Here is a 24,576-nt window from a genome sequence, read left to right as displayed (position 1 = left end):
TCTACTCTATAAAGCCTCACCTCAAGCATAAGCCCAAGGTACTACTTCATCCTCCCACCTCTAGAACTCATAAATCTTTACAGAATCATAGTCATACACATCATAGCCTTTAATTAAGCTTTTCTTTCCTCACCCATGCTTTTTGAAACCACATTCATTTGACTGCTATAAGCATCCCAACAACCATCACAGCCAAACAATCAAACCACTATAGCCATAGCTTCAAACAATAAATTTTCAACACCCAAACTCAAGCATATCAAACACCAAGCCAAGCACAAGCATTCTCATTTGCTAAACTTGTAGGTCTTTAGCTCCCACACTCCAAGCTTTCATGCCAAGCTCATATAATCTCAGTTCAACATTCGCAAATCATCTTCACCCATTTTCAGAGCTGCCAAAAACATCAACGCAAAACACGTAGCCCCTGGAAGAACAACAAAATACTCCCTCGGGACTTGCTTCTCATTTGGGATGCTTTGGGCCTAGTTCTCGCTAACTCAAAAAAAGGGGCAACGAAGATATGAATTCACAACTCTATGTCGGTCCAAGAATGAATAAGCCTGAACAAGCCTTCTGACAGAAAAAGGCCTCAAGACAAAGTAATGCTTAATTTTGATATTACGTGGCAAGGAGATTTTAAGGTTAGAGTTTAATGTTAATGATCATTAGTTTAGGGTATGTTATACAGATATTGACTCAAACACAATACATATTGAATACGTTATGATATCTGATAGACACAATTTTGGAGTATCTTTCAGACGCAATAGAAAACAATCAAATATTTTATTTTAGGTAGAATAATGGAAGAGGAACATCAATGTATTGCCAATCTTTTTATTTTGTGTCATTTATTATCTTTAAGCTTTATATTATTATTATTTTAAAATTCAGTATGAAATGAAGAGCAGAGATAAAACTGGGTTTCAGTCTAACTAAAACACAGAGATACTTGACCCAAAAAAAAAAAAAAAAACTAAAACACGGAGATAAATAAGCGCCAAAATAAATCCTGGCGACAAACAAATTGTTCCCTTTTCCCGCTTCCATGTTCCATTCAAGAGCCAGAGCGATCAATCAAGCACACGCAAACCTTCTTCGCCATTGCAGCAATCCCATACAAGCCCAACAGCCAGACCATACTTTCCGTCCCAACAAACCCAAGACCAAGCCCCACCGCGAACGACTTCACAGAGACACCACAAAGCTTCGCAGGCCCATCCCTTTCGTCTCCGATGTCAAAGAAGTTGAAGACCCAGAAGAAGCCTTGTCTCTCTTCTACGAGTACCACCAAATGGGCTTCAAGCACGACTACCCTTCTTACTCTGCTCTTCTCTACAAGCTCGCTCGTTCTCGAAACTTTGAAGCCGTCGAGACCATTCTCGGCCATGTACGAGATCGAAACATTCATTGCAAAGATACACTTTTCATTGCTCTGATTCAACATTATGGGAAGGCCAATTTGGTAGAGAAAGCCATTGAGCTTTTTAACCAGATGCCTTCTTTTAATTGTGTCCGTACATTGCAGGCCTTCAATGCCCTCCTTAATGTGCTTGTTGATAGCGGTAGGTTTGTGGAAGCGGATGAGATTTTTGGTCGGTGTTCTAAAATGGGTTTTCGGCCGAATTCGATTTCGTATAATATTATGATGAAGGGGTGGCTTCAAAAGGGTGACGGGGAAGAAGCTTGCAAGGTTTTTGATGAAATGCTTGAGAAAAAAGTGCAACCTAGTGTTGTGACGTATAATAGTCTTATAGGGTTTTTTGGTAGGAAGGGTGAGTTGGAGAAAGCTAATGGTTTGCTTGAGGACATGAAACAGAAAGGGAAGTACCCAAATGCTGTAACATACGCATTGTTGATGAAAGGTTTCTGCATGCTAGGAAAGCATGACGAAGCAAAGAAGATGATGTTTGATATGGAGTATCGGGGTTGTAAACCACGGCTTCTGAATTATGGTGTTTTGATAAGTGATCTTGGAAGGAGAGGAAAGATTGATGAGGCAAAATCTTTACTTCAAGAGATGAAGAAAAGGCTGTTTAAGCCAGATGTAGTGCTGTATAACATATTGATTAACTTTCTGTGCAAGGAAGGTAGGGCTGCAGAGGCTTATAAAGTCTTGATTGAAATGCAAGTTGGAGGCTGTGTGCCTAATGCAGCTACATACAGGATGATGGTTGACGGGTTTTGTCAGATTGAAGATTTTGAGGGAGGTTTAAAGGTTTTGATTGCAATGTTGACAAGTAGACATTGTCCTCGTTTAGAAACATTTGAATGTTTGGTTACAGGTCTAGTAAAGTGTGGGAAAATTGATGATGCTTGTGTTGTCTTGGAGGAGATGGAAAAGAGAAATATGCAATTTTGTTTTGAAGCTTGGGAAGCTCTAGTTGTGGATGCTTGTGGTGAGAATGTTGTTGCAGGGGAGGTTGTGACTGAACTAATCTCTGTCCATTAATGGTCATCAAGGAAGAAATGAACACATGCCATTTTGGCGTGACTTCTGTAGCTCTTTCAAGCCCCCCATCCCGCACGGAGACAACGCAATAAAGATTGGTGGCAAGCCCCTTGTCCCACATTTTTAATGGGTGCTTTTAGCAATTATTGAGCTTTACCATCCTGGAGAGTCGTGCTAATATCGTATGATAGTTTAGTTCAATGGAAAAAGAAAAAAGAAAAACTTTATCCACAAGAGAATCATAGTGCTGCTTGACCCATGGCTTGGAGCAAGAAGAAATGTGCTCGTTTGGCTGATGGGAAGGATAAATTTTTTTTCTAAGGTATTGGAACCTCTAGTCTGTGATGCTTGTAAAACAGAACTAAGCTATGCCCACTGGTAGGCTTCACCAGAAAGAGGAAACTTTGTTTAAGAATTGAAACATTTCATCAATATAATGGGTGGTTGATGCCAAATGTAGGTTTAAGAAAGCTCACTATGCTTGCGGTTGTTCAAATAAAAGTTAGATAAGCATGTAAGCTGAGCTAAATCTATGACCACTGCAGTATTCAGGGAAGAGAGGAAGTTTTGTTCAAGAATCGAACTGTTGATGCGAGCGAAGTCTTGTTTCTGGGGAAGCTCTAGTTAGGAATGCTCCTTGTGCAAATAGAGGTTTGACAGGCATGTAAAATTGAAGTTATCTTTACCCACTTATGGGCTTCGGGGAAGAGAGGAAGCTTTATAAAAGTTTGTCAATATTTTGGAATGTCGATGCCAAGTCCTTTGTCTAACTTTTAATGGGGGAACATAACTGCTTCCATGTCGACCATGAAAATGCATATCTTACCTCTATTTCGGTTTTTGAGTTAATGTGCAGTAAAAAGTTACCTTGTCTCTGTGCCGATGAAGAAATATAAATTCTGAAATTAAAACATTGTTGGCTTGTTCTTCTTTTCTTGCTATGAATTTTGCTACACAACATGGAGATTAGTAGAAGCAAAAGTATTACTGATCCAAGAATTAAAAAATTTATTAAAATTAAGAAGAAAGAGGAGTTGGTCATCACTGCTTATAAGTCCTAAACAAAACTAAGGTTTTAATTAAGTGTACATTATGTTTCAACCAATACATCAGTACCAGAAATGCAAGTCCACCTACTCCATGTTATCAACTCCATCTCATGATTTGACCTTAAACTTCTTAAAACTCATAGTATATATAGCCAGCCAAACTGCCTTGATTCATCATCAATCCATCAAACAAAACATTCTCAAGATCACAAACTGTTCTTATATTTTCTCCCTTTCCTCCCAATCCCATGGCAACCCGAAAGTCGATTCCCTTGCCCCTCAAGCTAAAAATCTGGCCAGTTGTTCTTGCTCTAGCCATTCCATCCATCACCCCGGCCTGAATCCTGGATGAGGAAAACCCTGCAACCCCTGAGGAACCTGATACAACTCCAACACAGACACCTCTTTCCAATGTTGCTCCTGCTGCAGCTACTAGTGCCACAGTTTCCAATTCAGAGGCCTACCATCCATTAACCTTCTTCTTGCATGACATTATTGGTGGATCAAACCCCTCAGCCAGAGCAGTCACTGGGATTGTGACCAATCCAGCAGTCAATGGTGAAGTCCCCTTTGCCAAACCCAATGGAGCAGTTGTCCCAATTGGGAATGGCATTCCTCAGAACAACAACAACAATGGAATTATCAACAACAACAATGTCCCCTTCTTCACTGGCCTTGGTGGAAACACAGCTAGCAACTTGATCCAAAACAATGGGAACCACAACAACATCATCAGCGGCAACGGGCTTCCATACCTAAATGGGGCTCAGCTCCCTCCAGGCATAACCCTTCAAAAGCTCATGTTTGGGACACTCACAGTGTTTGATGATGAGCTGACTGAAGGGCATGAGCTTGGCTCTGGCTTGCTTGGCAAGGCACAAGGGTTCTATGTGGCAAGTTCTGAAGATGGCAGCAGCCAGACCATTGCTTTCACTGCCATGTTTCAGAGTGGTGGTTATGCTGACAGCCTCACCTTCTTCGGTGGCGGCATCAGAGTCTCATCTTGCAGTCATGGGAGGCACCGGAAAGTATCTCAATGCAAAGGGCTATGCTCTGGTCAAGGCCATTCCTGCTACAAATCAGCATAATACCGATGGAGTTGACACTGTGCTGCAGTTTACTGTGTGTCCTACTTACTAGTGTGTGCTGATATTTTAAAAGAAGTTGTTATGTGTTTGCTAAATTTAATCTCTGCACCAGAGATGTATGTGATCAGGAAGGATTTGTGATTTTTAATTGCACAAATGATTGTATTTACATGCAAATCTGGTATGCTTCTAAAGTAAACATTAATCAGAGATTAATTCCTTTTCAACTACCTTGGCCTTCATCACCGTCCAATACTACAAAGTTCCTGGGATCTTCCATTGAGTTTTCCTTTTTTGCAAGTTCTAAAACAATTTAACTAGTCTCCTACTTAGGTTGAGAGATGGGAATTGCATTGATCAAATACATTTGCCTCGCTTTAGATAAGTACCTAACTAATGTTTATCATTTGACACAGCACCGAGGTGTTTGAACATAAAATTCACACATGTAGGATCAAAGTGGTTAAATTCGAGACAGTATGAGTGAAACAAAGGCGGAAACACGTGGAGCCCAACAATGAATAGGAGCCAAGAGGTGGAACTTTTGTTAGCCATTTTGTGTTTGTAGGCTTTGTATTGTAATTTGTATTAGTTAAAACATGAAAGTGGATTCAACAAATACAAGAACAACAGTGGAGCAGATGTAGCTGTGAAGTGTAATTGGTTGACCAAACCTTATTATCCCCTATGATGGAGTTGCTCTGAGACTGAGAACATGTATTTGTAATCGGGTCTAAGCACCCTGGCCCACCCAAAGCATACCATGTGGACCCAAAATAATATTTGGCCCTGAACCAGGTTTTAAAGATCAAGTGGCCCATCTACAATTGGGTTGGTTAAAAAGAATGTGACCTAAGATTAATGGGTTTAATTCAACTTATTGCAGGCCTTCATCAACCATAGTACCAATTACCAATTGTTCGTGGTCAGGTTAGAAAATATCCATCCAATACATGATGAAGAATTCCACTGAAGCTTGATGGTTACAACTTACAATAATGGCGGTTGCAACCAACAATGGTATACCAATCACTCTCTTTTACCAATTCAACATAATAGCAACTTAGTAGTAGGATTCAATATAGGGAATATTGTTTGCACTTTCAGATAACTAAAAACATTTCTTGCAATGTTTGACAGAAAAATTTGGAAGTGTTTCCGGATTATAAAGCTCTTTCTAAAAGAACTCTTACGAGTAAAAGTGATTCCTACAAAAACGCTCTCAAACGACTCCTAAGTATACACTAATTATTATATGCACAACAAATGAAAAGTTTGGGCATGAGGTGATAGTTGAGCAGAGAATGATCCCCCTCTCCCAACTCAGAAGAAAAACTTTCTCTTGTAACGGGGATAACATTGTTTTGCTATTTCCAGCCAATAATGCAAGGATACGTGAAAAAATTATCATGTGTGTCATTGTACTATTAACCGAAGATAGCAAACATTGCATGAAAGTCTCTCTCCCCATCCAAGACCAACCATACACATCGCATTTAATTCCAAGTTTTCTATTCTCCATGCCCTAGCAAAATTTTCAAAGGCGACCTATAACAAACATATGGAAAACTAGTTGCAAGTTTTAAGCTTTTTACGTCAGAAGTAGCTCTCATGTCTCAAAAAGGAGAGGAACCAAACAAAATTGTTTTGGATAACAAATGGATATCATAAAAAATTTCTAAGTCTTTGGACCCTTTCCTACCACCATCATTCTCAACCTTTTTTTCTTTGTCTTTCTTTCAGCTATGTTTTGCATTATATAATACGCAGCCGCAAGCTGTTCTTCATGTGCCTCACTTAAACTCTCTTTGGGATTTATATTTAGCACTGTACAAACGATTTTGCACATCATAAATACATCTCTTGAATCTAACTAAATCTTAAACCCTAAATGCCTTAGAATAATTTACGAAACAATATCATTTTGATCATAAGTACAATGTAAGCAAAAAATATATATATAAGCAAAATATCATATTTCAAATTTGGGTGAAATATCATTTTTTATAAATGTAAAGCAACATGGCTAGGTAGACATGAGTCCCGTCATCAATATCTTTGTTGCGGTTAAAGATAGTGGTGAATTTAAGATTTTTAGATAGTTCAAATGTTAAAACTTAACTGTAAATAGCTTCGTAGAAGCGGAATCTAAAACCACTTCAAAATTGTCTTTAGCTCCGGCCCTAGATAAATATGTTTCTATGTCCAAACACTTCCTTAGAAAACGAAAAAGAATAAATTTTCATGTCGATCACCATTAAAGTTGCACCGACCATATACCAAAATTTTCTACCAGAAACATATTTTATGATATGAAAGGCTTAATAGGTGTGGATGACTTTCCTAATGTCTTGATATTTTCTTTTCCGGCCTTCTCCAGTAGTCTCAGTCAAAGAAATTAAAGTCACGAAACATCCGGAAAAAGAAGATTAAAAAAAAAAATTCAGAGAATTGGAAGTTTGCTTGCTTCCAAATCCAACCTATTGATATTACAAAACTCTTTTGCCTCAGTTGGTCCGCGGAAAGAGATTATATAGTTTGAAAAGCAAAAGAGAAAAAGCATCACCCGACCAAAAAAAATAAGCAAGACCTTGAAAGAAAACAAAAATTAAAATCAAAAGAAGAAGCATGAAGCATGAAATCAAGCTAAAGTATTGTATATAGCTTGTTGTCTTCATTTGGTTTATTGTGGGGTAGGTATATTGAGACATTTGACATTGTTTCGAGGAATGGTGTGGAGATTGAGTGTAACTAAATCAAATGATCGTTAACTGTTTAAATGCTTGAAAATTAATATTAATATATATATATTTTTTTTTTATATCCGTCCCAATTATATACGGGATAATCTTGTGAGAGGGTTGATTTCCACCATCCAATTCTGACCGCTGATGTTTAAATAGATGAGAATTGACCACTTACCTCACTTATGTGATGGTACAATCCAGAAGACAGAGTTTAGAAAATAGAAGAAGAAGAAACAAAAAATAAAAAGTGGTTCTTGTCCCAAGCAATAAGGTGTCGTTGAGTGCAGACCATAATGCCACCGAATGCATTTCTCTATTTGCAGACATTATTATCATTCTTTGTATTTTTCATTTTGTTATTTTTCCACCGCCAACAAAACCCACTACTGCATCATATCATTGGCTTAAAAATGTCGTGTGTAGAACAGAAGCTGGGTGAACAAAAAATAAAAAGAGGTAAAGTGGTGGATGTGTGGGGCTGTGAAGTGCTCTCTGTTTTCTTCACATGCCTCGATCCATCGAGTGGTAGAAAGAGCAATTGAATGTTGGCAGTCCACAACCATGTTCTTGACATGGAAAGCAGTAAACAATAAGATACCTTGCTCAGAGTTGACAGAAGGAGCAGGATTTCAAACTCATATATTAAACATGATTATTATTAATTAATTAGATATTAATTAGTTAAACAACTAGTTATCATACAAATTACAAAACACACACCCTGGAATTTCAAATTTGGCAGAGAATATAACAAAAAGAAAAGAGGTAAAAAAAAAACTGATTTAATTTATTTGTGAATTCATGCTGACCATCGAGAGGATGGTGATGATGATGTTGGAGAACGCCAGAGCTGAGCCTTCTTCACCTTGGAGACACTTGAGAGCACACCTAATGGGGTAACATCTCCAATGACTGTGACCTTCTTGGTTGGAAAATCTATACTAAATGATGTCACTCCTGCAGAAATTACCCACATCAATTATTGTCTCAAACTTTTTATCTTCAACAAACATTTACATATTAGGTTATAATTTGAATTACGCTTTTATAGAAGAACAACTTAAAATTGTCTCACAATATAACATGTTATAATATCTAACGATCGAGAGAATATTCTCTACATTTTAATATAAAAAATAAACTAATTTGGTTTGAAGCACCAAAAAAACAACATGCATGTATAAGAAATTAAAATCAAATCTCTATCTACGAATTGGGAAGACTAATTATATACCTTCCATTTTAGAAAGATGCTTTCTCACTTTTCCTTCACAGCCCTTGCAATGAAGTGACACCCTCAAAACAACAACCTACAATTATGTCAAATAACTTTTGATGCATGCCTTCAATTCTCCAAAAGCAAATATTAAAAAGAAGAAAACAAATTTTATTTATTTATTTATTATGTTACCTGGTGACGAGAACGAGTGGAAGAAGACCTTAAAGCAGGAGAGTGATCATTTGAGATCATCAACCGTCTAGGCTTAGAGGGCACTTGGGGAGGGAGCAATATTGTATTAGCAGAAACATTCCGATCGGCCTCCGATAACCAGCCTACGAAGGGCGAGTCACTTAAAAGATACCGAGAAGAAGAAGAACCATTGAGGCTCCTAGTCCTTGTTAAGTCATGAATGTCAGCAGAGCTTTTTCTACGTAGCTGAGTTTGTGCACTAGAAAAACTCTTCCTACATTTCTCATAAAATGGTTTGGGATCAATTGGCAGCTGAGATGAGCAAGGGACATGGTGATGGTGAGTTTGATTGTGAGGCTGGTTTTTGGGTCGATCATGAAGACGATGATGAGGATGGTGATGAGGATGATCAATGGATGCGGGGCCTAGGCGGACCATGGCATGTTGGTCCATGCTAGAGCAAATGGATGTGGAAGCTGGAGAAGCACAGAAAATATCCAGTCCTTTCATGGTAATGGCTTTGGTTTTGTTTGGTGAAGGCTGAAGAGAAGTTATTACAGAGAAATAGAAGGATCGATTTTCTTCAAAATGAGGGCAACCAAGTGTGTATTTAAAGTTGGTCCATGAGATAGAGAGACAGAAAAAAGATGTTGGTACTGATCGGGCCCCACAACAAGGAATAGAGGACGATAGTACTTTAGAAGATATGTGATTCATGATTCATCTGGTCCTTCAAAGTTGTGTTTTTTTTTATAAATATTATTTATTTTTTTCTTGATTGAATATTTTGTTTACAATTTAATTGAGAGGTGGGGTTAATTAAAGTTGTGTTCATCGTTATCTGGTATGATTACAACCACTACTAGCACCATGAAGCTAGGCTAGCCAAGCTAGCCCTAAAACTATATGAACTACTTCTATTATTGTTACATCATTGTTTCTTTCTTTTATTTATATATAAGAATCATTGTTTTACATTTGACTCTTGCCATAGAGCATGAATATGCTTATGTTGGAGAAATTCCTCAGTCCGGCAGATGAACTACCACATCCATTAGTTCGACATATCAAAGAAGATTTATCACTAACGTGTGTTTGTGATTATAAAATAAAGTAGTCGCCTATCGGACTGAAAATTGTTATTATTCTAAAATAAATCACGCATCATGTAATTAGCTAATGTGATAATCAAACTCTACTTTTTTTTCTTTTTTTTTTTCACATCGTAATTATAATTGTCTAATTTACTTGTTCGGTAGATGTATGTTAATTTATGCTAATCAAAGCATTAGCCTAAGCATCTTTCCACCAGATCTCCAAAATTCATAGATATTTGTTTAAACCTTTGATATCTAGATATCGAAACCAAAAAACAAGATCGCGCTGTAACTTATGTCCACTTCTTGCGATATGGAATAGGAACTCCAAAATAATTATAAGCTTTGAGTTTAAAATGTACCCAAATTCTGTCCACTTCTTGCAACATGATATAAAAACTTGAAAAAAATAAGTATTCTTTGAGTTTAAAAAGTACCCAAATTCCAGGATAAGCGACAAAGCAATGGTCAATAATGCTTGGATGTGGCCAGATTCGTGTAACTGCAGGAAGCTGGCAATGGGTCAAAGAATGATATAATTTTGCAATTTTACATCATCATAATATTGGATCTAACTGCACACATGTGGCCTTACTCAGTAGAGAAATTCTCATACAACAGGGATAACACTTTTTATTATCTTCGATCAATAATGGAATGAAACGTAAGATAATTTTTTCACATGTCATTGTGTTATTGGTCAGAAATAGCAAAACAATGCTATTCCCGTTACAAGTAAGTTTTTTTACTTACACAGCTCGAAAGAATCTGTCTTGTTACATCCTTTTGTTGGTTTATCGTTAATAGTTCAGTCTACAAAAATTGGTCCATATGAGTCTGGACATTACCAAATTAGTCTTTTTCCATTGATTTCAGTTTTAAAAAATTTATATTTAGGTAAGTGTCTAATTACAATGCTTTTTATAATGATAAATGCGCTTTCAGATAACTAAGTGTGTTTTTCTTATTATTATTTTTTTTTTTTGAAAAATTCTATGATTGTATTCATAATTCAGCTAAAAAAGCTACTAGCCACAAAGGGCCAATACAAACTAGCCACAAAATGGCCATTACAATAATGGAGTAGTCTAATATCAAAATTAAGACAATATGGCGTGTCTCCACTAACGATCAGGTAGGATCGAAGAAACTCTGGTATAGGCATCTCAACTAAGATTGCAAACTTAGAATAATAAAAAAGAGATAAAGCTTGAAAAAACTAAGCCATAACAATACAAATAAAACTCTCACAAAGGAGAGATGAAAAGCTCTCACAAAGGAGAGATGAAAAACTCTCACAAAAGGAGAGGTGAAAACTACACAGAGAACCCAAAGAGTCTCTGCAATTTATTCCAAACATAAAGAAATTGCAAAAAAGATGGTGGTGGAGATCCGACGCCGAAATGCAGGTGAAGATCCGACGCTGAGCCGCAGCCGCCTATAATGGTTGGATGAAACAAAAATAAATGAAAGTACAATTTTGCTCAAATTATAAGGAAGGGTTAATCGTTTTATTAGTCCCTGAATTTAGACCCAATTTGCATTTGAGTACCTTAATTTTCAAAATGGTTCCCATAATCCTTTAACTTCAATATCACTAGGACAAATGGTCTTGCCGTCAATTTTGTCAACTTTTCTGTTAAATGCATGGGCAAAATGGTATTTTTGTATTATAATTAATTAAAACATGAATAAAATTAAAAAAATTAAAAAACTATAAAATTAAAATTAAACTCTCTCTCTCCCCCCTTCTATCCCGATTTCTACTCCCCCAATTTTTTTTTGGTTGATTTTTTATTTGATTTGATTTTATTGTTATTTTAAAGATATGAGTTTTTATTCATATTTTTTGTTTTAATATAAAAATACCATTTTGCCCCTGTATTTAACAGAAAAAGTTAACCAAATTGACGGCAGAACCATTTGTCCTAAGAAAGTGAAGTTAAAGGACCACGGGAACCATTTTGGAAATTGAGGTACTCAAATGAAAATTGGGTCTAAATTCAAGGACTAAAAAACGATACAAAAACGTAGCAACTATGAGCGGGAGTGAATCCAACAGCCCACCACCCCTACATTTTTCATCTCATAACACTTCATCTTACCATTGAAATGATAAAGCGCTTACGTGCATTTTCTTTTTGTCATTGAAAGAATGGTACTCAATAAAAATGTTTTCTGAATTTTGGATTGAATTTCTTACATACCTCTGCCAAAAATAGACCAAGTATGTGCTAAAGTATCAAAATAATCCCAAACAAGTCCTAAGATTTATATCAATTTCTTTTAAAGTACAAGCGATAGTCTAAACAAAACAAAACAACTATAATACTATGAAGATTCGAACATGAGACCTCTCACTATCAATTTCATGATAACCAAAACTAAAGATACATTTGTGCTACAGTTTACTGCAGTGTTGCATATCTGCATGCTGACTCACAATTGTCAAATCCCAACACCATTTATTTGGTAATTGTTATCTAATGCTGAGATTGTAATGATTAAGCATGGAAAATTGCGCCAAATGGCTGAGTTGTGTTCCATCAAAGAGTCGCATGGCGATGGCGGCAGTCCAACCATTTTGTGACATCTCTTTTCCTGCATAATAAAAACAACTACACAAGCATCGATTGCCTTCCGATTAGCTGGAAATTGCATGCATCAATTGCCCTCTAATAATTTTCCATGTAAAGCTTCTTTAACAATGGATGTAATGGGCATCCACCATTACCTTACTTAATGTTACAAAGTTTTGATATCTGCAAGATATTAATGGGCCTACGGCTTATTGTAATGGTGATATATATACACTTTCGTTGTTCTTGCAAAGAAATGCTAGAAAACGACAAACCCCATTCACTGGGGTCCTTAATACGTTAATCTCCTTTTTATGGTATGCAATGTAATGTTGTATGATAATCGAAGTCGTTCATATTCGAAGGCATTATTGTTGAGGATCATTTCTGCTTGAAATGAGAAAAATCAATCAAATTAGAAATTGTTTATTCATTTTATTAATAGTAACCGCTTTATTGAACTAATATTTTTCATAACGTGTATTAGATGTCGTGTTTTGGAACAAAGATTATATAATTTTTCTTTTCGTCAACGCTCGTTCCGCGTCATGAAATACCTAATCAGGTGTCATATAATAGTCTTTGTGTGTGATAACTTAGTGTGTTTAATCAAACTAGTGAGTTTGTCTATATATTTGACAACAATTAGACCATTAAATGATTTTTTATTTAACTGATTTTATGTAGCGATACATGATTACGATCATTGTTTACGAGAGAAGGTGCAAATGGACCCTATTGATTAGGATCAAAGTATCATGTCATATGATAGTATTAAGATCAAAATATCACAAAAATGTTTGGATTTATGTCGGCATAAAAAATCAATTAGACTTTTACTGTGTGGGCCTCATAATCACGTGGTTAAACATCTGTTATATACTCTGTGTGGACCTCACTGAACATTTTGTTTTATAATCACGCGATTAAAGATGCGGGTCTTTCATTTTAGTGGAAGGTTTAAGGCTCCTTTAATTGTTTTAATCTCTTTCTTTTTCTAAGGTATCTTTTACTTTTCCTGTTCTTCATATAATACTGTTTCAAATTAAGATGACTACCACAGATTCCCTGACGTTTCTGTTGTAAATTTGCCTTTCTTCTTTCAGAAAATTAAATCATTCAAGCCTGTAGTCTTATGCTTTCTTTACTTAATAACCTTTAAAAAAAAATTATGTTTATATTGATAATATATGGTTACAATTTCAGCATAATGGGCCATCCTTTTTTATCACTGATTCCCATCACTGTGCAGAAAGATCAGCATAATGGGCCATAATTACCTGGTGAGTTGGGTCATATCTTGAAAGAGTACAGGAACTAAACCTGGACCCCCATCACTGTCTTCAAGATCACCCAAGAAGAAACTTGAAGTGTACAATTTGTTTGACCAATTGATTTCGGATCAAGCAAATTATACATGTTGTTTTGATCCAATCATTAAAACTATGCCGGTCAGCCAAATCCCACGACAATTATGCTTTTTAGGAGGTCCACGAACTCATAGTTTGCTAATATTGGGCAGTGTATATGCATGGATGGATGAGGATGGGTTAAAATTAGGGGTGTAAGTTGGATAGGAAAATTCGATTTAGACCAATCCCGTTATGACAATTTCTGATTTTGGCAAGTCCGAATAAATTCTGACATTTGAAAATTCCAATAAAAATTGGATTGGAATTTGAAATGTATTTAGAGATTCCGAAAAATTCCGAATTCCGAAATATATTGGAGTTTCAAACTTTAGTTACAAACTCTTGCGTATTTTATCAACTAGCTCTTAATACGTGGTAATATTTTTCTGATGTTCAAAAAGTACCTATCATTCCTAAATACAATTTAGAGATTTAAAAATATAAAAAAATCACTTGCGCATCGGCTACACTGATAATTAACTGCGTATGAGATCACTTTTAACTTTTTATTTTATCTAAATATTAGGTAATTATTGGTTCAATTTTTGTTATTACTCAATCAGATATTTTTTTTTTCAAATTCCAAAAAGGATGAAAAAAAAGAAAGAAAACGAAATGTGATTCAATAACTCATATTGCATCTTATCAAATCTTCGTGATTTGTAGTCACTCTGTCTTTTTCTGTTTTTTTTCTTAAAAGAGAAGAAAATTGCTCTTGTGGTTTTGGGCTCACGCTCTGCCAGATCATTGTTCAACACATATCCTACTCAATTATGAGTAATTTGTATATTGCTGCACTTATTGAATTTGTCAAATTTTGTTCACGAAAAGACGTGATAGTGCCACAAATAACTCACAAAGGTTATCTATTACCATCTTTTGCTCTATATGTGGGACCCAATTTATTCCTTATCTAGTTTATTTTTTCTTTTGCCACACCATAACACAGTAGGTAGCTAAGCTATTGTTTGCTTCAAATCTTCCTTCAGCCGGCGAGTATGTTCTGAAACTGCACAATCAATCGCAGATCCTTATGGTATGGTGCCAAGCTATATGTTGCACTCGTGGTACGAGTACGTCAATACGATACGATATAATTTGCTGATACGGTAGAATTTTAAAAATTAGAATATGAATACAGTGATTAAAATAATATATATTTAAAAATTAATGTTACACCCATCATGTTATAATCATTCATCATAATTAAGTTCAAAACATAAAACTAAACACAAAATACAAGTCTTCATAAACAAAACACAGAATATAAGTCTCCATAGGATTGTTCAAATCATTAAAAAAAAAAAAAAAAGCAACACAAAAACAAATTAAAACATTGAGAAGCCACTCCCCAAATCTCTAACTCCATAGGATTTTATAATTTTGAAAACCACTAAACATATTTTCAAAATTACCCCTTAAAGTATCGGAAACGTATTGGGACCATATCCTTGAAGTATTGGAAGGTCAAATTTTCAAAAAAGTCAACGATACTCCTATATCCGTATAAGATACATATCAGAGATATATCGTATCCGTATCTGCGTATTGGAGTATCAGATACCAGCATAACCCTCCAATTAAGAGTATTGGTGCAACATAGGTGCCGAGTGTGCCTTATTCAAATTGGGTATCCCCTCAACTTTACAAAGAAAAGCACTATCTACAAGAAAAACACCATTTTAGTTGGTCTAGACGTAGGTAGTTTGAGTTTTGGTCCAGTTCACTCCAACAACGCATAATAAAAAGTAAGTCAACCATCCACACATAAGAGACGAAACCCTATGAAAATTCATAGTTTTGCCCTTGAACATTAATTAGTTGTGCCTTTGAACTTCACCATCATCCTCATTATATAGACTATTGATCTAGGTGGTGAGATTTACTTGTGATTTTCCTATAACGTATAATCCTTCCCTTGGGTTGGCCAGTAATTTCCTAATATTCAATCAATTTTATGTACAATGTTCATAAGCATTAAGGTAAAAGGAGAGAAAGTAAAAAAGAATAATATGCTCACAAGTGTGTACACAAGTATCATCTGCCAAACAAAAATATGTACGCACGTGAATATTCTTCGATCAAAATTACAATTTTCAGATGATAGGGCACTCCAATATGCTGCTTAGCAACAATTGATTGGAGTAAGATCATCAGTTTGATCCATATTAGGCACTATCTTCTTCGATCTCATGAAAACCCTAGTACCAAAAATCAAGAAGCCAACTGCATATCCAGAAATTGCAGCAAGTAAAACACCAACGTTGAACGACATGACTGCTAGCATTACCAAATAAGCCAATCCAACCCTAATAGCATACATCAAGGTTTGCTTAAGCCCATCAGAAACATAATTATCTGCGGTAGATCCATCGATCAATTTCATGTGCGAAAGCCACTCTACCACCAAAGAGAGCAGAAAGACGGAAACTAAGGCCAACATGTAAGACTCAAGGCTCTGGCCTGGCCAACCTGAGAACATAATTTCTGTGGTGTTGCCCAAGAAATATGTAAAATGGGTTTTCATGGTTGCTTTGCTCCCAAATAAAAATGAGAAGAGATTATAAAAAGAAAGAAGTAAATAAGGGAAAGTGGGTTTTAGTACTGGAAGTTCATATATCTGTACTACAACAAATGGTACTTAATTTAATTTGTGGTGCTAAACTCCATCAGCTATAGCTTGCTTAGTGGTGCTTCCACCATAGGCTTATCAAGTAGATTCTTAGTCGGCTGGCTATAATTAACTGGGCCATGTCATATACTAGTCACAACTTTTGCACCACAGTCTTGTGTTGGGGGTGGAAATTTGCATACTTTAAGAGCAGATGCAATTTGATTAACTAGCATTCTCTGCACTACATATTAATTGTAGTACAAAACTATACAGATAAAATATGTTGGCTGATTTTTTTCTTCTTCTTAAACCCAAAAAATTAAGCACCATGTGTGAACAAAAAAAAAGTTTAAATTAACTTCTTGTCTATTCTAGATTACCGGCATTTCTCAATACGAAACAATGAAGTAACACCAGCGTACCATCTTTCAAAGAAGTACTAATGATGTTCAAGTATGAGTGAAGGGGTTACTAACCACTTATTGGTCTAGTAGGTTTTTTTTAGTACAAATGATAGTTTAAATTACAGAGGAGGGAGATTTCTCACACACACATCTTGTTGACAGTAGCTTTTCTTTTTCTAACAATGAAAAATGTTGCACATTTGAATTCCACATCCCGTAGAAAAAAACCAAAAACCAAAAACAAAATTTGAGTAAGTGTTGAGTAACAGTGTAAAAAATGTTTGTGGTTCTCAAAATCCATGTGTCTTGTCACTTAACAGAAATTTGACACTGTTAACTTTATTTAAACACAATATAAGTTAAAAAATCACTCAAGTTGCTCACATGTCGGAAGAATATAATAAGGAGATAAGATGAGTACGTGGTTTTTTATTTTTATTTAAATACAAGCGATATAGTTTAAATTATAAGGGAGAGGGGGGTTTCTCACGCACACACTACTAAAGTGCTATAGGGGTTCGAATCTGAGATCACTGGTTTGCACATCAAGAATTTTTTTTCCATTGAGGTAGACCCCGTTGGCACATGAATTTTAAATATAGCACAAATGAACTCCTCAATAAAGTCCCATGGGAAATAGATTTCCTTACAAGAATTAAGAAGGTTGTTGACTATGAAAACGCCTATAATCTAGGGCAATCAATTGACGATCCCAAAATGAAAAGCATTTTGGACGGTAATAGTTTGAGTTTAACTTTAAATGATTTCAAGTGGAAAGTGGAAAAATAGTTTTGGATTTTATAAATTTCCTAAGGCAAGATGACTTTTCGTGCTAGATTTAAGCACCCATCCATATTAGACTCAACTGGTATGAGCTGATTAATTAGTATCCTCCTATTGTGAGACTAAATGGAAGTGTGCCTCCTCTGTCCATATATATGCTTGATGCTGATATTGAGCTTTTAAATCGAAATTTTGCCTAGCTATGACCTAAGTTCACATGATAATGATGGCCATGTCCGCTGGCAGGCGCCAAGAAGCTTGGTGAGGTTTCAATTACAGTGGCAGAATTCTTTGCTCTTCGGGATATTGGTTTAGCCTGTGCAGTTTCCAAAGGCTGGCGCTACATCATGGTCGAGGGTGACTCAAAACTGATGATTGACTCAGTGACTTACACAGCTGATTCAGGAGGTGTTACACCTTGCTTCTTTCTGCGAAGAGATTAGATTTACTCATATTTTTAGGGAAGCTAATTCTGTAGCTGATGCTTCAGCATCTTTGGGGCAGTCTCCTTCTTTGCTTTGGGAATGTTGTCTCCCACTCTTTGTTGTTAACTCTTTCTATCTGGACCTCTTTGGGCCTGCGTGCCCAAGAGGGTCTAAACTATGTTAAGGTTGTTTGTTTTCGCATAGAGAGCATTTGGATGGAATGAAAAATATGTTACCATTCCCATTCCTTTACATAAGAATTTGTCTAGAGTTAGTTTTGTTAGTATGTGATAATTCTAAGTAGCAAAACAATCCAGTTGAAAAATGTTACGGCGTGTTTAAATTTTTTATTATTTTTAATATAAACAATTTTAGTACTTTCACTACATCTATACATGTGACAAATATGATGTGAGCTAGAACCAACGTGCTGCACAAGTTTTTAAATATCAATTGACTATTAGATTTTTTTTGACCGATGAGAAGGGTGACTAGTAGCTTGCAAACGAAACGACGGATATGCGAAAACATTTTACCTAATTCTGAAAAATATTATGTACGTCTGTCCTCAAATGCAATAAAAAGTGTAGGGACTGCAGACTTTATTGTTACAGGGTTGACCCCAGCCCAGATGTAATTTACTAATGTATATCAAAATTTCTCATCACTATATTTGTAAAAAGCATTTAAAAATATGATCTTTTCTTTTATACTCGATTTAATTAGTTGGAAAAGTAAGAAGAAGAAAGATAAAAAGTAGCCAACTTAATCTGACTTGAGCTGCAAAAAGCAGCTTTCTAAATGGAGCCGGCTTTCTCCAATTGGGACTGATAAGAGACTCAATTGAAGCAAAAGCATATTAAGCAAACGTGTGAATTCATTTTAATTGTATTGGATACTGTTGTCTATCCCACTTATTTTCAACAAGAACTGTTGTTGAGTTTGCAGTTTGCTTAAAACTTCCAAAAGCCACTCTTATGCATTTGTATGTATTTATCAGTGTGTAGTGAATGATATTCTAGTAGCAGCCTGGAACTTGAACTACGAGAAAAGATGCCCTAGCGCTACTTGTATACAATCATGCGTCTATATCTTTTATCGCATAGTTGTATAATACAACTTATAGACACCCAAAAATTTCTCAGTTTGAATAACGTATTGTCATTTAATTTCTAAGCCCTGTCATTATGCTATAAATAAGAAATGGGCATCATGTAAGACTCAACATCTTTCTTTTCCACTCCTAAAAAAAACGTGTTCTTAATCCATGAAGATGTAACCAAACACAGGACCACATGAAGAGTGTCAGTCTTTATTGAGACAAAAATCGGAAGTTCGGTTGAGAAATGCGACAAGGAATTTATGAAGAATAAAGATAACTTTATTATTAATCTGGCTTACCTAACGTTATTTGCTTATTATGATCTGTGCAGCACCCGGGGACCATTCTATATTACATAGTCTCATAAGGATGCATAGCTGCAAGCTATTTGAATCTGTGAAAGAGGAGAGAGAAAGAGGGAGGGAGATGGAAAATAAAACACAGAGCTGTAAAAGGTTGGTTTTAGTCCCATGTCCATACCAAGGCCACATAAATCCAATGCTTCAGCTTGGTACCTTCCTTCACTCAAAGGGTTTTTCGATCACAATTGTTCACACTCATTTCAACTCTCCCAACCCTTCAAACCACCCTGAATTCACCTTCCTTCCGATACCAGATGGCCTCACTGAACACGAAATTTTGTCTGGGAATTTAGTAGCTATTCTGTTGGCTCTTAATGCCAATTGCAAAGCAAGCTTCCAGCAATGCTTGACTCAACTGATGGAGCAAGAACCACAGAACAGCATTAGCATCATCTATGATGACATCATGTACTTCTCCGAAGCTGTGGCTAATTATCTGAACATTCCAAGTATCGTCTTACGCACTGTCAGCATTACCAATTTTATTGCCCGCAGCACTGTCCTACAACTTCTTTCAAAAGGTTCCTTTCCCTTCCCAGGTATGTACCCTTCTGTAAAACTCCAATTGTTAAGATTAATAGTACAGCTGATCTACCTCTCTGCAAATGACCGGGAAGAGGCATAGTCATCTTACTTAATGTATGATGTTTATTTTTCTTACTTATACCTAATTAAGACCACCACTATGGATCACAGAATCTATGTCACGGGACCCGGTTCCCGACCTTGATCCCCTCAGGTTCAAGGATCTTCCCATCTCCAACTTTGACACATATGAGAACTATTCAAAACTAGTAGTTAATTTACACAAAGTCAGGACATCCTCAGCCGTCATTTGGAACACTGTGGACTGCCTTGAGCAATCATCACTGGCACAGATCCAGCAACAATGTCAAGTTCCAATCTTCACCATAGGTCCTCTTCACAAGATTGCAACAGCAGCTTCAACTAGTTTACTAGAAGAGGACATGGGATGCATTGCGTGGCTTGACAAGCAATCCCATAACTCAGTTATCTATGTAAGCTTGGGAAGTGTAGCATCCATTAGTGAGAAAGAACTAGCTGAGATGGCTTGGGGGTTAGCTAAGAGCAAGCAACCTTTCCTGTGGGTGATCAGGCCCGGATCAATTTGTGGTTCTGATTGGATTGAGCTATTGCCTCAAGGTTTCATAGAAGCTATTGGAGAAAAAGGTTGCATAGTGAAATGGGCACCCCAGAGGCAAGTTCTGGCGCATGACGCGGTGGGTGGGTTTTGGAGCCATTGCGGTTGGAATTCAACGCTGGAAAGTTTATCAGAAGGGGTTCCGATGATATGTTGGCCGTGTTTTAGCGATCAGAAGGTGCATGCAAGGTATGTGAGCCAAGTATGTAAAATAGGGATACAACTGGAGAATGAATTAGAGAGGGGAGAGATAGAGAGAGCTGTTAGAGAACTTATGGTAGATGATGATGGGAAGGGAATCAGGGCGAGGGCCAAGGAATTGAAGGAGAAAATAGAAGTTAGTATGAAGGGTGGCTCTTCCTACCATTGCTTGAATGAACTTGTGAAGCTTATAAGGTCATTTTGATTGGAACAACAAAGTGTTTTTGTCATCAACTAGGTCCTCTCTCATCAAATTGGTAGATGAAGGCTTCCTGGTTCCTGCATCTGCTGTAAATAAATTTTCATTCTAGTCCAAAGCGCATTAATAAGGATATTATGTATGATTCAAGGCTCTGGCCTGGCCAACCTGAGAATGTAATTTCTGTGGTGTTGCCCCAAAAAATGTAGAATAATGGGTTTTCATGGTTGCTTTGCTGCAGATTGGTCCCTATCTTTCTCACTTACAGAATGAAAGATTTGAAAGACAGCTGCGTGAGCTACTGGTAGGTACTAGGTACAGAAGTTTTTCTCAACACTACCAGTGTTAGGATTTAGTAGATGTGTTGTGCGTATGTGACTCTGATACCACTTGTTGATTTATGTGTGAAGGAGTTTAGGACAACAAGACAATAGTTAAAACAAAATAATAATATTTTATTAAATTAAGGAGAATAGTACCTAGCTTGATGTAGGCTAATTAATTTCCTTAATTTTTTTGATTTATTAGCCATTACACTTGATTTTGATTAGTTTTGAACTATTTGACCCTTCACTTAGATTGGTGAGCTTGTTGGCTCTCAACATAGCTTTCTTTAGGTAGCTCTCGACTTTCTTATAGTTTGGGAGTTCTTTTATAGACACAATCCACCGCCATACCTTGGTCCACCGAAGTTAACCCCAGCCACATATGTGTGGCTTTCTCTAGATAATTCTCCAAGGTTGCATGTGGCTGCCGACTTCCCGTCAAGCTATAGTACTTTCTTCAAGTTTCTAGATTTTTCTATACAAATGTGTACTAATTTCAACCAGACCTCGATGTATTGTGTGTCCCACTTGCACACTAGCGCGACTGTACCAAGAGCTCTACATGTCTTTCAAAGAGGCATTCCCTTGATTAATTATGAGAAAATTGTTGCGTCTACCATAATATGTGAAAAATATATTTGTTAACTCAGACGACGAAGGTCATTAAGCCATGCAAAACAAACACACACCTAAACTAAACGAGCCTTACAATATTTTGTGGGAGATGTTGAATGTGTTCACTTGTTGGCCTAATTTCATTTATAGAGAATTACGATTAAGCTATGCAAAAGACGTAAATAGACGATCCGGGCTCATCAATCGTGAAAATAAAATTATTAACACAACATATTACATCAAGTCAGTTCTCTAAAACCAACCACAACCGGCCAATATACTTTTTAATCATTAGAGATGGAAGTCCAATACGTGCATCCAAAGTTTGCTTAATTCATGAACTGCGTGCTGAGAACCACATGGTTATGTCCCTAACAATTTATGGAAAAAGACATTACTAATTGGCTCACCTAAATATTATTTACTGATGGTCTCTGCAGGGAGGTCCACTCTCTATATATTCCATACTCAAGCTCCTATGAATTTCAAAAAGATTGTCAAGCAATATAAAGTTTCCATAGCTGCAAGCTATTAAGTGTCTGTGTGTGCGCGCGCACCCGGTTATCGGTGAGAAGGAAGAGGAAGAGGGAGGGAGGGAGATGGAAAAGAAAGCACAGAGTGGTCACAGGTTGGTCTTAGTCCCATGTCCATACCAAGGCCACATAAATCCTATGCTCCAGCTGGGCACCTTCCTTCACTCAAAGGGCTTTTCCATTTCAATTGTTCACACCCATTTCAACTCTCCAAACCCTTCAAACCACCCTGAATTCACCTTCTTTCCAATACCAGATGGCTTAACTGCTGATGAGATTTCATCTGGGAATGCAGTAGCTATTATGTTCACTATTAACGCCAATTGCAAAGCGAGTTTCAAACAATGCTTGACTGATAGAGTGACGGAACAGGAACCACAGAACAAAATCACCTGCATCATCTATGATGAATTTATGTACTTCTCTGAATCTGTGGCTAATGATCTAAACATTCCAAGAATCCTCTTACGCACACAAAGCGCTACCAATTTTATTGCTCGCAACACTCTAATACGACTTCATTCGAAAGGTTGCACTCCCTTCCCAGGTATGTGCCCTGTTTTCTCTTTTCTATTTTTCTTTCTGCAAACGAGGAAAGAGGCTAATGCCTGGGTCATTTTTCATAGACAATGATGTTTATTTTTCTTACTTATAACTAAGACTATATCTCCGGATCACAGATTCTATGTCACTGAACTTGGTGCCCGAGCTTCATCCCCTCAGGTTCAAGGATCTGCCCATCTCCATTTTCGACACACTTGAAAACGTTTTGAAACTAATGGCAAATGGACACGATGTTAGGACATCCTCAGCCATCATTTGGAACACCCTGGACTGCCTTGAGCAATCATCACTAGCACAGATCCAGCAACAATGTCAAGTTCCAATCTTCTCCATAGGTCCCCTTCACAAGATTGCAACAGCAGCCTCCAGTAGTAGTTTACTAGAAGAAGACACCAGCTGCATTGCGTGGCTTGACAAACAATCCCATAACTCAGTTATCTATGTAAGCTTGGGGAGCTTAGCATTCATAAGTGAGAAAGAGCTATTCGAAATGGCTTGGGGATTAATCAACAGCAGGCAACCTTTTTTGTGGGTGATCAGGCCCGGATCAGTTTGTGATTCTGATGGGATTGAGCTACTGCCTCAAGGTTTCTCAGAAGCTGTTGGAGAAAGAGGTTGCATTGTAACATGGGCACCCCAGATGGAAGTCTTGGCTCATGGCGCAGTGGGCGGGTTTTGGAGCCATTGTGGTTGGAACTCAACCCTGGAAAGTATGTCTGAAGGGGTTCCAATGTTATGCAGGCCGTGCTCTAGCGATCAGAAGGTGAATGCAAGGTGTGTGAGCCAAGTATGGAAAATAGGGTTACAATTGGAGAATGAATTAGAGAGAGGAGAGATTGAGAGAGCTGTTAAAAAACTTATGGTAGATGATGATGGGAAGGGAATGAGGGTGAGGGCCAAGGATTTGAAAGAGAAAATAGAAGTTAGTATGAAGGGTGGCTCTTCCTACCATTGCTTGAATAAGCTTGTGGAGCTTATAAGGTCATTTTAATTGCAAGAAGTGTGTGTGTGTGTGTGTTTTGTTTTTCGACTAAGTCCTTTGTCATCAGATTGATAGTTGAGGCTTCTTGCATCTGATGTGAACAAACTTCTGTTTGTTAGTACAATCAATCCAGATTTTACATTTCAAAATGGTTGAAGCAACAATATGAAGCTGTTCCAACTTTCTCAGACAATCATTCCTCTAAACTTCTCTATTTTCGTTGATCACCACTACCAACAAAGGAGGGTGAAGAGGTTCTGTTATAGTACAAAACCAGGGCACCAAGATTTGCACTTTTATTTAGTTTAGGGTATGTTTAAGAAATTAGATATTTTTCATCTTTCTGAATATGGTATTGACCCTTTTCTTGTGAAATAAGGTTCTATGTTCTCTGGTTCTCATACCTAACTTTGACTCAAACCTTAAGACCCCTGATACTTGGAACATATCCGAGTGCAGATTCTAT

The 24,576-nt window shown here is 36.9% G+C and overlaps 4 protein-coding genes and 1 pseudogene across 4 annotated transcripts; 4 read left to right on the top strand and 1 right to left on the bottom strand.

Annotated features, from left to right (window-relative positions):
* Positions 1–1,051: 1,051 nt before the first annotated feature.
* LOC117631726 (pentatricopeptide repeat-containing protein At1g07740, mitochondrial-like) lies at positions 1,052–3,390 on the top strand. Its single transcript, XM_034365014.1, has one exon. It carries the CDS (start codon positions 1,052–1,054, stop codon positions 2,453–2,455), a length of 1,404 nt encoding a protein of 467 aa, XP_034220905.1. The 3' UTR covers positions 2,456–3,390.
* Positions 3,391–3,752: 362 nt separating this feature from the next.
* LOC117630146 lies at positions 3,753–4,644 on the top strand (annotated as a pseudogene).
* Positions 4,645–7,977: 3,333 nt separating this feature from the next.
* On the bottom strand, positions 7,978–9,393 carry LOC117632245. Its single transcript, XM_034365683.1, has 3 exons — positions 8,751–9,393; positions 8,574–8,649; positions 7,978–8,296 (listed from the first exon to the last, which is right to left on the bottom strand). The coding sequence occupies exons 1-3, from the start codon at positions 9,258–9,260 to the stop codon at positions 8,139–8,141; spliced, it is 744 nt and encodes a 247-aa protein (XP_034221574.1). The 5' UTR covers positions 9,261–9,393; the 3' UTR covers positions 7,978–8,138.
* A 10,153-nt stretch (positions 9,394–19,546) lies between these two features.
* Positions 19,547–21,223, top strand: LOC117631414 (UDP-glucose iridoid glucosyltransferase-like). The gene is made up of 2 exons (XM_034364559.1): positions 19,547–20,067; positions 20,225–21,223. The coding sequence occupies exons 1-2, from the start codon at positions 19,593–19,595 to the stop codon at positions 21,094–21,096; spliced, it is 1,347 nt and encodes a 448-aa protein (XP_034220450.1). The 5' UTR covers positions 19,547–19,592; the 3' UTR covers positions 21,097–21,223.
* A 1,351-nt stretch (positions 21,224–22,574) lies between these two features.
* LOC117632145 (UDP-glycosyltransferase 76E2-like) lies at positions 22,575–24,130 on the top strand. Its single transcript, XM_034365565.1, has 2 exons — positions 22,575–23,111; positions 23,245–24,130. Exons 1-2 carry the CDS (start codon positions 22,631–22,633, stop codon positions 24,117–24,119), a joined length of 1,356 nt encoding a protein of 451 aa, XP_034221456.1. The 5' UTR covers positions 22,575–22,630; the 3' UTR covers positions 24,120–24,130.
* The last annotated feature ends 446 nt before the right edge of the window (positions 24,131–24,576 follow it).

Source organism: Prunus dulcis, chromosome 6 (assembly GCF_902201215.1).
Source record: "Prunus dulcis chromosome 6, ALMONDv2, whole genome shotgun sequence".
Classification (NCBI taxonomy): domain Eukaryota; kingdom Viridiplantae; phylum Streptophyta; class Magnoliopsida; order Rosales; family Rosaceae; genus Prunus; species Prunus dulcis.
Note: the sequence above shows the minus strand (reverse complement) of the source record. Positions and strands in the feature narration are given on the sequence as shown.

Excerpts from the sequence above, each read along its gene's own strand:
- LOC117631726 (XM_034365014.1), top strand. The coding sequence starts at position 1,052 with ATGTTCCATTCAAGAGCCAGAGCGATCAATCAAGCACACGCAAACCTT.
- LOC117632245 (XM_034365683.1), bottom strand. The coding sequence starts at position 9,260 with ATGAAAGGACTGGATATTTTCTGTGCTTCTCCAGCTTCCACATCCATT. Across the intron at positions 8,650-8,750 it reads CCACTCGTTCTCGTCACCAG|GTTGTTGTTTTGAGGGTGTC; the intron begins GTAACATAATAA and ends ACATAATTGTAG. Across the intron at positions 8,297-8,573 it reads GCATCTTTCTAAAATGGAAG|GAGTGACATCATTTAGTATA; the intron begins GTATATAATTAG and ends TAATTTCTGCAG.
- LOC117631414 (XM_034364559.1), top strand. The coding sequence starts at position 19,593 with ATGGAAAATAAAACACAGAGCTGTAAAAGGTTGGTTTTAGTCCCATGT. Across the intron at positions 20,068-20,224 it reads AGGTTCCTTTCCCTTCCCAG|AATCTATGTCACGGGACCCG; the intron begins GTATGTACCCTT and ends TATGGATCACAG.
- LOC117632145 (XM_034365565.1), top strand. The coding sequence starts at position 22,631 with ATGGAAAAGAAAGCACAGAGTGGTCACAGGTTGGTCTTAGTCCCATGT. Across the intron at positions 23,112-23,244 it reads AGGTTGCACTCCCTTCCCAG|ATTCTATGTCACTGAACTTG; the intron begins GTATGTGCCCTG and ends TCCGGATCACAG.